This window comes from Clarias gariepinus, chromosome 8 (assembly GCF_024256425.1).
Source record: "Clarias gariepinus isolate MV-2021 ecotype Netherlands chromosome 8, CGAR_prim_01v2, whole genome shotgun sequence".
In the NCBI taxonomy this organism is placed as follows: Eukaryota; Metazoa; Chordata; class Actinopteri; order Siluriformes; family Clariidae; genus Clarias; species Clarias gariepinus.
Genome location: NC_071107.1, coordinates 24126093 through 24142905, shown reverse-complemented (window position 1 = coordinate 24142905; position 16813 = coordinate 24126093). Strand labels below are relative to the sequence as shown.

Sequence of the window (16813 nt, the reverse complement as noted above, 5' to 3'; positions counted from 1 at the left end):
AACTGCACCTCCAGCACCACCACACTGAGCACTGGGGCCCCACAAGGCTGTGTGCTCAGTCCCCTGCTGTTCACACTGCTGACTCACGACTGTGTAGCAACACACAGTTCGAACCACATCATTAAGTTCGCTGATGACACGACCGTGGTGGGTCTCATTAGCAAGAACGACGAGTCAGCGTACAGAGAGGAAGTGCAGAGGCTAACAGACTGGTGTAAAGACAACAACCTGTCTCTAAATGTTGACAAGACAAAGGAGATGGTTGTTGACTTTAGGAGGACACGAGGCGACCATTCTCCGCTGAGCATCAATGGCTCCTCTGTGGGAATCGTCGAAAGCACCAAATTCCTGGGTGTCCACCTAGAGAAGGACCTCAGCTGGTCCCTCAACACCAGCTCCCTACAGAAGAAAGCCCAACAGCGTCTCTTCTTTCTGAGAAGGCCCAGCTTCCACCACCGATCCTGACCACCTTCTATAGAGGAACTATCGAGAGCATCCTGAGCGGCTGCATTACTGTCTGGTTTGGGAATTGTGCCATATCGGACCGCAAAACCCTACAACAGATAGTGAGGACAGCGGAGAAGATCATCGGGGTCTCTCTCCCCTCTATTGAAGAGGATGCAAAGCATGCATTGTGGCTGATCGGACACACCCCTCTCACACACACTTCACACCCCTGCCATCTGGAAAAAGGTACCGAAGCATTCGGGCACACACATCCAGACTGTGCAACAGCTTTTTTCCACAAGCCATCCGTCTCCTCAACAAAAAGGGACTGGACTGATAAACACAAACACACTCACACACACACAAACACAAACATTATCACACAGCTTAACTCAACTACCTCAAAATATTGAGACTGGACTGACTAATCAACACAAGTGCAGACACACTGACCTACACCACCAAATTATCGTACACACCAACCTGTAAATGCTTCACTGTTTTTAACAATCTTTTTGCACAATGATCATTACTGGACTACATTTTTGCACTAATTCCTCAAATCTTGCTGCTGTTTTAAGGAATGTTTGTTTACCCACTACCTCAACACCATATTTTATGTTCTGTTATGTCGTGGTTGCGCACTGTCACTTTGTTGTTGCTCTTGTTTGCACATTTGCACGTGCACTTTATGTTGTCTGTAAAAATGTTACTTAGCTAGTTAGTTTTTGTTAATTTATGTTGTAATTTATGTTAGATCTCTCTGTCCTGTCTCTGCTAGCCAGTTAACTAGGCCTCTTGGTTAGCTAGTTTAGTGTCTCTGTTAATTTATGTTGTAAGTTTATGTTGCATGTAGCACCTTGGTCCTGGAGGAACGTTGTTTCGTTTCACTGTGTACTAACTGTATATGGTTGTAATGACAATAAAACCCACTTGAACTTGAACTTGAACTTGAACTTCTTAGTCTTTACGGTACATTCATAAAGTACAAAGAAAGCTTCCATGCACATATGTTCACAAAAATCCTAAAATGGCATTAATATTTTAAGATTTATGCAATGCCTGTGAGTGTGTTATAAAAATCCCTGTGAATGTTCTTTTAAATACCATCTTACTGCACGTGTAGGTCATAAACTTCAAATTGCTTCAATTATGTATATTACCTATACATAACGTTATTTAGATATTTGTTTCAATCCGTGATATAGCTAATAGCTAATGTAAATATACATGTAGAAAACAATGTAGAATATTCATCACTGTGTCTGTATGATGCACTGAGCAAGGGTAACTCCTTCTTCGTCACAGGCCATTGCTGTACACAACCACATTACCACAAACCAATACATCATAACTACGTGTCTTTAAAACGGTATGGGCGTGTGTCTGTTAATTTTTTTAAGCAGAGACGTTATAACAGATCCTACAAATAAACCACTGATTGTTTTATATTCCATACAACACAATTCTGGAATTAATAAAGTCGGTTTGATGTAAGCAGTTGATGCCACTGCACGTTTTCCAGGGTTAGTCAACTAGCTCAAGATAACCCAGATTACAGGGATGGGAAAATTCAGAAATATTAGGATTTTACAACTGTGAGTGATCAGTAATGATGAAGTGTTTTCATTTCTCTAAATGTAATACACTGGTAAAGATGAGTTGAGCAATGTCTTTGGTGTAGCTCCTGTATTACATCATATCTACAGTTTTTTCTTCTTTTGTGAAAAAAACGAAAGATAGAAGTGGCCCATTGCAGGCAGGAAATGAGCCCAAGCCAGAGGAATGTTGAGAATAGAAATAAAGGGGGCACAGACACTGTGAGCTAAAGCCCTGGGAAAATGCACTTTATATACAGCTGTATACAAATACCATTAATAACAGTGTGTGGGTTATGTCATGGCTACACAGAGCTATATGTTCTGCACTTATGGGTGTTCGCAAGCATATGAAATACTTATATAAAGATAATTAAATGAATTGATTATTAGAGCATCATGAAACGTGAAGGCATTTCCTATATTATTATTACATACTATATATAAAATTTTGCATGAATAGCTTAAACTTTTTGCTCTTAATTTAACATGTGACTGATTACCAGGCAGCAGTCCTGAGGTCTTTACCTGCCTGCAGCCAGATGCGTTCCAGAGTGGTCCAAATGTGGACCGGGCCATGTCTCTGTGTAGAACTGATCGCAGACACTTCTGACATGGCCTGCTCCAGCCGAGACACAGCCAAGGACGGAGCACTCTGAGAGCCTGATACAACACACATACACACAAATCGTCATAATTAAATTCATTTTCAGTAGACACATAAACATTTCATACAATTTACACACACAGACAATACAGACCAGTTTCTGTCTCTTGGAAATCTGGTAGAGTGAGATGTAGGCCGCTGGGTTTTCTGGTTAATGGGCCCGGCTCAGGAGGAGGAATACTGCTGTTGTCATCAGCCTCACTGAAACAACAAGTTCTGCTTCATACTGATGCATCTTTACACTGAACGGCTGCTTTACAGCACGTACGCACGTTTACCTTGGCCGAGCAAAATCGTAGCTATTCTGCCACAAGTGTAGCATTTCCTCACATGTCTGCAGGGCTAAAGCTGGACCAAACAGAGCCTCCTCCAGTTTCACTTTGGTAAAGAGCAGGCTGCAGACAGACAAAAAAGGCACACACACACATATACACAAACATCAATTTAATAAAGTGGACTGATGACAAGGCAACCGGACACAAAACATCAGTGAGTCATGTCAGTGTAAAAACGCTGTCATGTTTAAGGGCATAAGTGCTTCAGCTGTGCTAATACGATGAGTACATGTGTGGGTGATGCTGCTGCTGCTGACTGTAGTGTGTAAAACCCTCTTCCAGGCTTCTGCTGACAGCAACACTGCGGCAGCAAAGGACCATACACCCACTAATGCATGCATCCCTAGCAGCTGATCAGTGGGTGGATGGGGCCATATATGGAGAGGGGTGTGTACATTCAAAGCATCGGTTAACACAAGCATGGGATGTGCGGGAGAATAAAGAAGTTTTAAAAATGTAAAAGATAAAGACAGACGTATAGGGCAAAAGTACAGTGTGGGAAGATGCTATTTAAAAAAAGTGCATGTTCACAACAACATGAATCTATTGTTCATTCCCTTTATTTTTCCTAAAGCTGCATCATTTATTTAAAAAAATAATATTCATGTCATGCGCATTAGTGTCCAAGTGCTTTGTCACAGAAAATCCATTCTCCTGAATAAATAACATCTGCTCACAGTTCTCACTATGTGCAGTCATTTAGCCTCATAGTTATAAACACAGTCGCGTACAAGATCAAAGAGCCCCCAAAAACGTGCATCAAAGTTTAATGACTTGCAGACAGAACGGTGCAGGTTATGTGCATATTCGTGTCATTACGCATTATCATATGTTGTTTGGGGTCAGTGTCTTGTCGATGGATAGTGAAAGTGAGCCTGCAAAACAAAACCTGATCTGTCAGTCATGGTGTACCTGGTTGATCTCGATGTCATAGAAGCCATGTGAAATGAGCTATATGATATGAGAGGGGACGGCTGCAGCCCGGGTTCAAACAGAACAGAGCAAACACAGCCCTGTTTACGCTTCGGATTACCAAAGGCTAAAGAGGACTACCATGGTGCAAAAAGAAAGTGTGCCTGTAATGAATGTGTGTATGTCTGTAGCTTGCAAGATGGTTTGGGGTCCCCGGCATCATATGGTCTTTTTACAGCAATGTCTCGTTTTTTTTATTAATAATAATTGCTATTGTTTTGATAGAAGTACTATTGATGGCTTGAATAAATTAATAGAATCCTGACTATTTGTCTTCAGAGACCTAATTATTTCTCTTAAGGATCCTGAAGGCTCCTTTAAATAGTCCTTAGTATTCCTCTATAGATTCCTGATTATTTCATTATTTTTATAGTAAATATTTTTCTATGCAGTCCTATGTAGTATCCCGAATAAGCATTTATAGTGTACTGAATATTTTTTGATACAGTGCTTATTTTTGCTCCTTAAAGTAGACAAGTCAGTCTATGTCCCTCTGTTACCCTGGAGAACAACACTGACCCCGCATGGGTAAAATGTGCAGTGCACCAGTGCAGTGAGGATAACCGTAAGGCTAATATTTCTCTTGGAGCTCTAGTAAAACTGTTTGCCGCTCCTGACACTATAGTAACCACTCTGACATAATCCACTGATGAGTCACTAATTTCAACCAAAGCAACACCATGTTGTAGTTTCCACTCATAAAGGCGCCCTATATATATATATATATATATATTTTTTTTTTTTTACAGAGTTAGTAATCATTGTTCCATAATCGCTCTTCACCACCTGCAACCAGTGAGAAGCACTACATCTGCCCTGAGAGAACGGTAAGTGTTTGGAAAGGAAAATGTGACTCACACTGGCATAGGGGAGGGAGACTCTGGAGGGTTTCAACCTGAGATCCTGTTATCATTACTTTTGTTTTGGACTGCTATATTTGGGGGATTCCTTTATTTACCGTCCTCTTCAAAACAAAACTGATTATACCAGCCTGACTTGTGTTGTCAAGTGGTTTACAATGATGAAAATCCCTCATCATGCCTCTTTGTCACCAATTCTAGCAATCACCCTAGACTACAGTCAAGAGTTTATCATCCTCTCCGCAGCTAAACTAATCTAAAACATCATCAATCCATTCTAACATAACAGTAGGTGGACAGAAATTACACAATTGCCCTTTCTAAATAAGGAACTGGATTTCCTATTGGGAGTTAGTGAGACAATCTGGCACTGAAATCTACAGGTGAGGTCCTTTAACATACTGTACACGCATACACATGCTTCCTAGATCAAAACATAATGTAAAACCAAACAGGCCATGCCCTGCTCAGAAAAGTATTCTAGGCACTGGGTTGCTCAAGGACAAACCTGAAAAAAAAAAGTTACCTGGCAGTTTACTTTGTAAAACAGTATTTCATTTAGCATATTATAACAATAACAACAACAATAATAATAATAATTAGTATTATCATTATAATGATTATTATTATACGTTTTGTAAATGGTGGTGCTAGAGACCAACATCTTGTGCCAATTAGTTAGTCATCCAATAAAACCAGTTTTGCTGCTCTAGTTGTTTTGTTGTAAATAATGGGAACACTTGGTGTGGAATGTTGGTTCTGTGTTGAGCGATCTAAAAGATAATGAAACATATATGAGAATACACATATTTCAGCACCTGTCAAACCAATTGACATGATACAGATCTGTGCACCCTTAGCTAGAATGAAAACACATACTTGAAGTCATCAGGGTATTGGCTGAGGCTTAGGGCAAGTGTGTCTAGGGCATGTTGGTAGTGTTTCTGAGCACTAAGCAGGAGCACCAGCAGATGTAAGGACTGAAGGTCGTCACTGCGTAGATTTAAAGCCAGCTGCAGAGGCTCCATTGCTGCCGACACCTTTCAAAGAAAAAGAGAAACAGTCTATTTCAAACTTCTTCTGTTTCCTAATGCAACACTGCTACATATATACTGTATTGTTGTGGAGCGTGGCAGTTCTAACTGGATTATGGCTGGCCACACAGCTGCCGCAATAACCACGATTACGTCATTTTGACTGCGCACCTGTTCGCACCAATGTCGATCTCTCAAGCATACATTATCACAATCAGCTACCATGCTGTAAACCTGCAGCCATGAAGGAAAGTCTTTACTATAAAGGTTCACATGACTGTTTAAACAGTCCAAATGAAACTGATTAGCCATCTTGACACTGCATAAAAATAAATGTTACAATATAAAATGTTTAAAATACTGTAATAGAAATTATTGTCTCTTGTAAAGAGAAGGAATGTTCCCCCGGATAGAATATACTCTATGCATCACCTGTCGCACTAAGGCAAGCTGAAGAGAGAGGTAGAAGGCAATCTGAGGGTCCTGAGGGTCCACTGCATGAGCACTGAAAACAGGACGGAAAAAAAACAACACACAGTAACATGTCATTAATGAGTGAAAAACAAATAAGCAAAGAAGGATCACTCTTACTTATAAAACGTACGTCTGTAGCGCATGTAGAGCTCTTCTGTTGAATTCATCTCTGTCACCTTTCAGCATCACTACAAGATAAGTCAGACATAACATTGGAGTACATTGAGTCTGATGAATAAGTCGGGACTGACTAACCTGTATGTGTAAAGATCACTAATGAAAACAACCAGATTTACCATCTGAAGCTTGTAGACTATAACACAGTCCTATGGCCAGGTGTGCTCTAGCAAGATGCTCTTGAGCTCCATCACCCAAAGCAACCACACCTTTTGCAAGAGACTCAGCTTCATCTAGCTATAAAGAACAAAATTACAGATGTATCTCATACAAAGATCTTCACTGCAATGCAGGTTTCAGCTACACAGAGTATTATGATAGAAATAATAATACTTTAGCTCTGTTAAAATGTTCAATTACTTTGTTAATGCATGTGTGGAAATGATTCCTCATTCTTCCAGAACAAGTCTTTTATATTTTGAGTCCTGGAATATGCCAGCGCATAAAACTCCACTGATGATTTAAGCTGGTAATTCAGTACATCCAGTTCATCAGCTGACTATTTCTTTTCCCACATAATGTTGCTGAGCCTAGACCTGACCAACTGATGCAACCACAGACACTGCGTCTAGAGGCTTGTACAGTGGGCACTAGGCATGATGGATGCATTGCTTCAAGCGCTTCCCTTCTTACCCTGACACGCCCATTACTCTGGAATAGGGTAAGTCTGGACTGCATGATCCTTTTCCACTGATCCAAAGTCCAATCTTTATACTCCCTAACAAATTTAAGCCTTTTTTCAGTAAATTCTGATAACAAATAGTTTTCACATGGTCACACCACTGTTTAGTCGTATTGTCATGTGGAAATGCTTTCTATTAAACATATAGTAACCAAGATGATACTTCACCAAGCATAAAAGTGATCACCATAAAATGTTAGACATTCTTAACCAAATCCCAGAAATTCTAAATGTCCCTAGTTATGTTCTTAGCTTGATATTAGGTCAATAATTTGTCCCTTCTAAAACGGCAACGTATTTTGTGGGGGCCAAGCAGTATATCAGAGTGGGCTATCAACTTACTGTACACTGAGGTTCTGGACGAACCATGTCCAAAGTGCTGCCATAATTTACTCTTCTGGTGTCCTTAGTTCAACAGATCATTAGGGAGTAGCCTGGCCAGACTCATAAATTCATTTGTTTTGTCTCAAGTGGAGGTCTACAGGCACTGTTAAGCTCCTTATGTCTTCTTAGGTACTCTAGATATCTGCCCTGCTCTCTGCTCCGTCATCAGCTATGAACTAATCTCTTCTTTATTAAGCTCTTCATTGTGGGTAGAAGACTGTGGTGAGCTTGTGATGGATACTGTACTGAAACCAGTGTAATTGCATGGCATCATTACATAGGGCTGTTTACATAATGGATATTCTGTAGCACAGGGAAATTACACAAAAATGGATTTGTTCTCTCTCACTGTGTGTGTGTGTGTTTAAGTGGTTTACCCAGTGCAGCTGGTTAATGCACACTTTGGCTGCCAGCATTGGTGGTGTGGGGTCCTGTGGTTTCATCCTGGCACACTCTTTAAGCACAGACACCGCACCTTCATTCTGGGACATAAAATAACAAAGTCAGATTTTGTCATTATTCTCTATTCAGCTGCTAAAACAGATTTTTCCAGGTCATATAAGGGCCTGGCCAATATATTTCGTGACTACAGTTTTGCTGATTCATCAGCATTGATGTGAAATATTCACAAATCATAAATGGAATCTGGGTGTCTCTGATAACAAAAAAGTGATTTCTAATAAGTAATTACAATTTTGCACAATAGTAGTTAAAAAAAAAAACTACTATTGTTGTGCTGACATGATTAAAGCATACCGTATGAACTTTTCTCAACAAAGGAAAACACAGTTGTAGTGATCACCCAACCAATGAGTTAATATCTTTGCATGTACAGAATAAACTGATTTTGAGAAAAAACTGGACCAACACAAAAGTTTGGATTTACACTGGCCACTATACTTATTTCACAAATCTGATCTTCAGGACTGACAGTCCACAGTGTTAATTGAAGGTGGTCAGATCAGATTTGGCTCTGTTCAGACTGGCAGCCCAAATCTGTCACATTGTTGGCCTATCTGCATTGGTTGCTGTGGTAACAACGCTGGAGGCTTGCATCATATATCGTTCTGTTTCTGTACATTTCTGCCTGGACTGATACATCGCCCAAAGTGCTATCACACATTTCACTTTGTTCTCTGTCCAGGGACTATTGTTCTCTATTTCCATACTGGAGGTAACCCAGCCGCTCTTCCTGAAAACACGGCTAATCTAGGCACATGGAAAATTCATGGGTGTGTTTTTTTTTACATACTTTTCCACCAAAAGCGGAAAAAAGACCATCTGTGACCTTCTAAAGCATAGCAACGTAACTTTCTACAAAATTACTTCCATAGTCGTCCCACTCATTTTTCAATCATGTCCATACTGTACCATGTAATCGTGTATAGACATGACTCCATGTCAGGTTGCAGGTGATGTAATGTATAAGTGCTAAAAATGTGCTATTCGTTAAGAGTTTATATTATTGTTATGAAACTGATGAAAATGATATGTTTACAACATTTATAATAGCATAGGACAATTGGTGGCTCAGTGGTAGATTTCTCGCTTGCCATGCAAATATTCCAATTCTGATTCCCAGCCAATTCTGGGAAGCCTGAATAAAACTGGACGACTTGATCAGGAAGGGCATTCAGGATAAAACCTATGTCAACGGGAGCAGCCAAAAGACCACCATAATATAATACTATAGCGTTGCTTGGTAAGTGTATATGGGCATACTGACAGTAAAGTCTTGGGTTCAATATTTACCATGGTATATAGCATGCTTTTCACAAGTCTCTAGAACAGTGTTGGGGGAAATAAATTCATTTCATCAATATAGTGGAGAGTGCTGCCTAACACAAAATAAAAAAAAAACTCCAGTTTGGTTGACTTTAAAGCCCATAGTATGAGTTACATAAGAATTTACATCACATTTATTTTCATGCTCTTCAAACTATTTAACGAGCCCTCCTGACCTGTCACATATGGGCACATATGGGGCAATTCTATCCTGGAAATGATTTTGTTTTTTTAATCATCATTATCGCTGGCAACATTTAATCTTCTTCTTCCTTGTCTTTTGACTGTTCCCTTTGAGGGGTTGTCACAGCGAATCATCTGCCTTCATCTAACCCTATCCTCTTCATACTCTACTCTAACCAACTAACTTAATGTCCATAAATCTCCTCATTGTTTTTTTTCCAGACCTCCTGCCTGACAATTTCAACCTCAGCATCCTTCTACCGATATATTCACAATCTCTCCTCTGAACATGTCCAAACCACCTTAAACTCGCCTCTCAAATTTTATGTTCAAAGCATCTAACATTGGTTGTCCCTCTGGACCCATTTATCTATCCGTTTCACTCCCAAAGAGAACCTCAACATATTCATTTCTGCTACCTCCAACTTTGCCTCTTGTCTTTTCTTCAGGGCCACTGTCTCTAAGCATCTAATATATATATATATATATATATATATATATATATATATATATACAGTGGTGTGAAAAACTATTTGCCCCCTTCCTGATTTCTTATCCTTTTGCATGTTTGTCACACTTAAATGTTTCTGATCATCAAACACATTTAACTATTAGTCAAAGATAACACAAGTAAACACAAAATGCAGTTTTTAAATGATGGTTTTTATTATTTAGGGAGAAAAAAAATCCAAACCTACATGGCCCTGTGTGAAAAAGTAATTGCCCCCTGAACCTAATAACTGGTTGGGCCACCCTTAGCAGCAATAACTGCAATCAAGCGTTTGCACCGAGTCTTTTACAGCGCTCTGGAGGAATTTTGGCCCACTCATCTTTGCAGAATTGTTGTAATTCAGCTTTATTTGAGGGTTTTCTAGCATGAACCGCCTTTTTAAGGTCATGCCACAACATCTCAATAGGATTCAGGTCAGGACTTTGACTAGGCCACTCCAAAGTCTTCATTTTGTTTTTCTTCAGCCATTTAGAGATGGATTTGCTGGTGTGTTTTGGGTCATTGTCCTGCTGCAGCACCCAAGATAACTTCAGCTTGAGTTGACGAACAGATGGCCGGACATTCTCCTTCAGGATTCTTTGGTAGACAGTAGAATTCATGGTTCCATCTATCACAGCAAGCCTTCCAGGTCCTGAAGCAGCAAAACAACCCCAGACCATCACACTACCCCCACCATATTTTACTGTTGGTATGATGTTTTTTTTCTGAAATGTTGTGTTACTTTTACACCAGATGTAACGGGACACGCACCTTCCAAAAAGTTCAACTTTTGTCTCGTCGGTCCACAAGGTATTTTCCCAAAAGTCTTGGCAATCATTGAGATGTTTTTTTAGCAAAATTGAGACGAGCCTTAATGTTCTTTTTGCTTAAAAGTGGTTTGCGCCTTGGAAATCTGCCATGCAGGCCGTTTTTGCCCAGTCTCTTTCTTATGGTGGAGTTGTGAACACTGACCTTAATTGGCAAGTGAGGCCTGCGGTTCTTTAGATGTTGTCCTGGGGTCTTTTGTGGCCTTTCGGATGAGTTGTCTCTGCGCTCTTGGGGTAATTTTGGTCGGCCGGCCACTCCTGGGAAGGTTCACCACTGTTCCATGTTTTTGCCATTTGTGGATAATGGCTCTCACTGTGGTTCGCTGGAGTCCCAAAGCTTTAGAAATGGCTTTATACCCTTTACCAGACTGATAGATCTCAATTACTTTTGTTCTCATTTGTTCCTGAATTTCTTTGGATCTTGGCATAATGTCTAGCTTTTGAGGTGCTTTTGGTCTACTTCTCTGTGTCAGGTAGCTCCTATTTAAGTGATTTCTTGATTGAAACAGGTGTGGCAGTAATCAGGCCTGGGGGTGACTACAGAAATTGAACTCAGGTGTGATAAACCACAGTTAAGTTATTTTTTAACAATGGGGCAATCACTTTTTCACACAGGGCCATGTAGATTTGGAGGTTTTTTTCTACCCTAATAACGTAAACCTTTATTTAAAAACTGCATTTTGTGTTCAATTATGTTATCGTTGACTAATAGTTAACGGTTTTTGATGAGCAGAAACATTTAAGTCTGACAAACATGCAAAAGAATAAGAAATCAGGAAGGGGCAAATAGTTTTTCACACCACTGTATATATATATATATATATATATATATATATATATATATATATCAAAACATTCGTATATCAAAGTAAATTTTGCCCATAAGGAATAATGGAAACTCAGAGGATTGCGTTCCACAACCCTAAAACTTTCATATAAAAATAATAATATAAAATACAAAGAAAAAATATAACAAAGTTCATAGGTGGGTTTATTGTTCACCTATCCACTCAATGGCAGTAGTGAGTAATGTTAAGGACTGACATGTTTACAAAGAGCAAAGAACAAGCAGCTGAATACGGGAAGCAAAGAGCGTGTGTGTCATATAACTATAACTATTTCATGCCTTTTTGTTGTTGTCTTATAAGGTATAAGTTACAAAACTGTTGGCTTTGTGGTATTTTTCAAAGGTAAAGTAAAGGGTAATTTGTTATATTTTTACTTTATATTTCATATTAATTATTTAATATTTATATTTTGATATGAAAGTTTTAGGGTTGTGGAACAAATCGTCTAAGTTTCCATTATTTCTTATGGGCAAAATTTACTTTGATATATGAGTGTTTTTTAGTGATCGAGACCAGAGAGAGAAGAGAAGGAAGGGGAGGAAGGGGGCTGCTGTGTAGAACACACACACACACACACACACACACACGTGCAAGCACATTGTCAGCATTTTTTTTTTAAATAGTTTATGCAGTAGCTTGCCTTCAGCCCGACAAATACTAGTTTGAACCAGGCTTAAATGGCCCATATTGTGGATGAATTTTTTTTCCCTTGCTTTACAGTAATAATAATTTGATTTACTATGTAAAATCAACTTACTGTTCACTCGTAAGGTCATACAGTTCATATGCTGCAAGGCCAAGATATTTTAAACTGCATCACATCCTTAAATACAATTACATAGCCGACAATTTAGCCCAGAGTTGCTTGGGCCACTGTTCTTGCAGAGCTAGAGGCAGAGAAGATCTAAGGGTAAATTGCTGTATATGTTGTGCTGTTCCTGGTGGCTGGGAAGCAAATTTATCTTTGCATAACTTTCAAGTGATTGGAAAGGAGTGGCTGAAATTTCTTTTTTTCTAACATCTATCGGTCTTAAAGGCACACTAACATAAACAGCCAAGGGCTATAGGATTTAGTTGGTCATACATAAGACCACGTGACATGACATACTGTAGGACATGATAGGACAGCATGCAGTAGACATGTGTGTTGTGTTTTAAATGAATTGAATTTGATTGATCTGGTTTTAGATCTCACCTTTCCACTAGCCATGAGAGACAATCCCAGCTGGTACCAGAGATGAAACTCATTAAAAGAGAACTTCATAGCTCGCTCCAAACACTGGTACAGAAACACACATACACAATTACAACACAACATTGCTGTGCATGACATTTACAGTACAGGGTGTCCCAAAAGTCTAGGCAGATAGGCCAAATACCATGGTTAAACAAATACTTATATAAAACCAGATTCATTAACAGAAGTGCATTTGTGTTTACAAAAAAGTAAATTATGTAGATGATGTTTTGTTTTTTTTAAAAAAAAGTTCCCATATTTATGGAGTCCTTTACAGTTTACAGTTAACACAAGGAACTGTAAAACAGTCCGGTATTTGCAGTACTGTGCAAAAGTCTTGAGCCACTCCTCTTTTCTTTGTATTTTTCTTTCAAAGAGCCAGACTCCGTTTTTTCAATGTAGTATTGAGGAACACTTCTCCAAGCTTCCTAAAAGATTTTTCTAGCTCTGAATTATGTAATGTTTTCTCTTTCATTTTCTGTCTGGTCCCTGTACCTGACCAGGTGCAAAGAAATGTGTTTTGTTTGTTACGCCACACAGTGAATAATTCAAGCATAAAAAGCATCTAACTTAAGGCATGAACCAGTGAGAAACAGGTGCAAATGATGACAGATGATCAGGCTGGTAATTATTATACTGGTGATGCAGACAATTGTAGACGAGAGGGAAAATGAGGTTGCTGCTGAGGTTGGTAGTAAATGAACAACAAGTTTGTAAATGGAATCTTTAGGCACTTTGCAGCCTGAACAGGAAAACATTTGTTCTCATTTCTTTCATTTAATCTACATAATCAAATTTAAATTAAATTGAATTTAAGATAAAGGAAATGAGGGGTGGCTCCAGACTTTTGCACAGTACTGTATATATGATATAATTTGTTTTATTTTCAACCAGGAATTACAAATTACAATAAATATAAAATAAAACACAAAAGACTGCCACCTAAACTGAGACTCTGAATGAAAAGGGAGACATACTCTAAAAGTACTGAATGGGTGTAAATTACATGGTATTTAAGGCATTTTGGAAATGATTTAGGCCTGAAAGTTCTAAAGTAATCTGATTCTCTATTTTCCTCATTCCAAACTGATCTTGACACGCATAAACATATCCTAAATTCCTGATTGAATTTTTGAATGATTTATTATATTATATACAATAGTAAACATAAGTTAATGACGTGGGTGGATTTAGCTTTGAGAATGATAATGAGATGGATGCTTGGTTTAGGACCGATACACATAATAGAAGAATCAATGACATTTTATTAGCTTGGGGTTCCCCAGGGCTGTACGTTAAGCACTTCACAGTTAAGCACTGAACACACTGTTAGTTAATAAACAATGAGGAATGAGATGAGTAAAGTGGCTAGATGATTTGTGTTAGAATAAGATTCTTTATCTTTATTCCTGAAATCACCTGAGAGGGCTGGATTGCACCTGGTCTACAATGAACACTGCCTGATGAAAAGGTGGGAAAGATTAAGAGTCGAGAAAATAGAGAAGAACCATCTGGCACATAAGAGAAGCAAATAAAGGAACAGTCAATCTAGCATACAAATCAACCCTGAAAATCAAGACTCTAACACACTTCCTGTGCCCATTATTGTCCCTGAACTGTGATCTAAACTTACCTCAGAGAGCATGGCATATTGCCCCCTCCTGGCCATGCCAATGCTTAGCATGTCATACACAGACGAAGCATCTTGAATGCTGGCCTCACGTGCCTCCTTGTGCTCGGGTGTGCGGCTGATCACTGCCTCAGCGCTGGCCTACATCGGTGTAATAGACAGCACATTCAGTCCATTTACATTTAGATTTAGGCACTTGGCAGACACTGTTCTCCAGAGCTACTTACATAACTGCTTTGAAGTTTCCATAAATAAATATGTCCTTACGATAGTTCATTAGGGTACTAACTAGAAGTACTGTACCATCAGACAAAACGGTTAGGAAGGACAGCTTTTTTTTTTGGTTGGGGAAAGTTAACCCAAATACCTAAAAAACAAATAGGTCTTTGGTCGTCGCTTGAAGTTTTACATGAGTTAGTAGTGGAGTGTAAGCATATTTTGTAAAAGAGCATGTTGAGATAAACAGACGATTTCTGCATGCTGGCCAGATGTGTTTGTAAATGCTATAGGCTTTAATATTTGAGTGAAGAAATAATGTCCCAAGAAAATAAAAACGCTAGATTAAGTTGCCAATTATTATGGTCAAGTAAGGTGAGTAAGCAGGTTACTGTGGTATTAAGAGAGTGTGAACTGTGACATGGTCCTTCCAACCTACAGAACAAATGCTGCATAGCACTTAATCAGATTTTAAATGCTACCCCATACTATTAGTCAGGGATGTTTAGCTGTCTGTTGCATCTGGTATTCAGCCTGAGAGGGGAAGGAATGGACAAGTAACAGAGATCAGAACCAAAAGAATGGGACAAAGAGAGAGGAGCGTGAAAAAGTCCCTCACCATTGACTCGGTGATGAGCAGCAGGAGCACAGCCTCTTCCACCACGTCCTGCGGACAGAACGCACTGCAGGAAACAGGAAGAAGACGTCATGCAGGTGTGTGTGTGTATGTGTCTGGGTGTGTGTGTGTGTGAGTGTGTGGTTGCATGTTTCAGTCTGTAACAGAGAAGTGCTCCACTGGTCATGGAAAACTCTCAGGTGTCTTTCACACAGAACCTATTGTTTCTCAAACTCCCTTTAAGCCATTCTAACTGCTTCCGATTTTTCCTTCCGATGTCCTTTCTGCATGCTTTGACCAACATATTTTAAGGTTATGAGGATTTAGGTATAGATCAGCGGTTACACTATTATAAATAAAAATCTAATTACCTCCTCAACAAGTATTGTAAAAATTCTATTCCTGTACAATCCTTAGTATTTTATATTCCTTTCTCAGGTTTTCTTTGAGTCTGTATTTTCTGTTCGCAAAAAGTTACAGATCCCCTGTCTCTGTTTGCCTGGCTTATTTGCATATTTAAAACGCCTATATATGGGTAAAAAAAAGATTTGTTTTGTATTCAAATGTTCTTTTTGCATGCAGTTCTTCAGATTCGTACACTTAGTCCCTTTCAAAGGTATTGAAGTTTAACAGTACAGCAAGGCCAATTCTTTTGCTGTACACTAAAGAAATTTGGGTTTGAGCTTAAAAAATAAATGTTAGACAATAGGTCAACATTTCAGCCTTCATTTCCTGATACTTAACTTTGACATTGAATTAAATCTTTATATATATATATATATATATATATATATATATATATATATTTATTTTATTATTTTTATTATTTTTTTTTTCTTTCTTTTTTTGCATATCGATCACATGTGGTGACTGCATCAAGCTAGTGAATCAGTGACATCACCAAACTGTTACATTCTTCTTTTGTGATGCTTTGCCAGGTTTTCAGTGCAGTCGCTTTCTGCTGTTGCTAGCTTTGACTGGGATTTTCATTCTGTCTCGTCTTCGGGTGGTGCTAAGTATTGTTAGTTGAAAGAAGACCTGGCCACTCTAAAACTTTCCACAGTTTTTTTCCTAATAAAGTCTTTTTTGAGGTTCTGCTTCAGAGCTCTCATCCCTCTGCCAGCAGTTGCTGTTGTTTTTTCTGTCTGATTTGTTTAATGTATGACATTTAGTACACCAGGGGTGTTGTTCTTTTTCAGGACCTTCCAAGCAGTTTTCGCTATGTGTTCGCTATATGCTGTGTATTCGCTATGGCCAGTGGCTCTGACTGTAAAATAGCGAATGGCTTGCTTTTCTCCCATAGGCAGCTCTTTGGTCTTCATGTCTTTCTAACAACAAATGCAATCTTCAA

At 38.9% G+C, this 16813-nt stretch overlaps 1 protein-coding gene across 1 annotated transcript in view; it reads right to left on the bottom strand.

Moving 5' to 3' along the window:
• The window catches only part of ttc7a (tetratricopeptide repeat domain 7A), a 38173-nt gene that overhangs the window by 8707 nt on the left and 12653 nt on the right, over positions 1-16813 (bottom strand). Inside the window, exons 8-18 of the mRNA XM_053501930.1 lie at positions 15466-15529; positions 14634-14771; positions 12959-13042; positions 8008-8112; positions 6684-6801; positions 6518-6575; positions 6346-6418; positions 5759-5919; positions 2991-3107; positions 2807-2913; positions 2574-2708 (exon numbers count right to left, since the gene is read on the bottom strand). Of these exons, the coding sequence (XP_053357905.1) occupies positions 2574-2708; positions 2807-2913; positions 2991-3107; positions 5759-5919; positions 6346-6418; positions 6518-6575; positions 6684-6801; positions 8008-8112; positions 12959-13042; positions 14634-14771; positions 15466-15529 (1160 nt within the window). The remainder of the gene's footprint in view (positions 1-2573; positions 2709-2806; positions 2914-2990; positions 3108-5758; positions 5920-6345; positions 6419-6517; positions 6576-6683; positions 6802-8007; positions 8113-12958; positions 13043-14633; positions 14772-15465; positions 15530-16813) is intronic.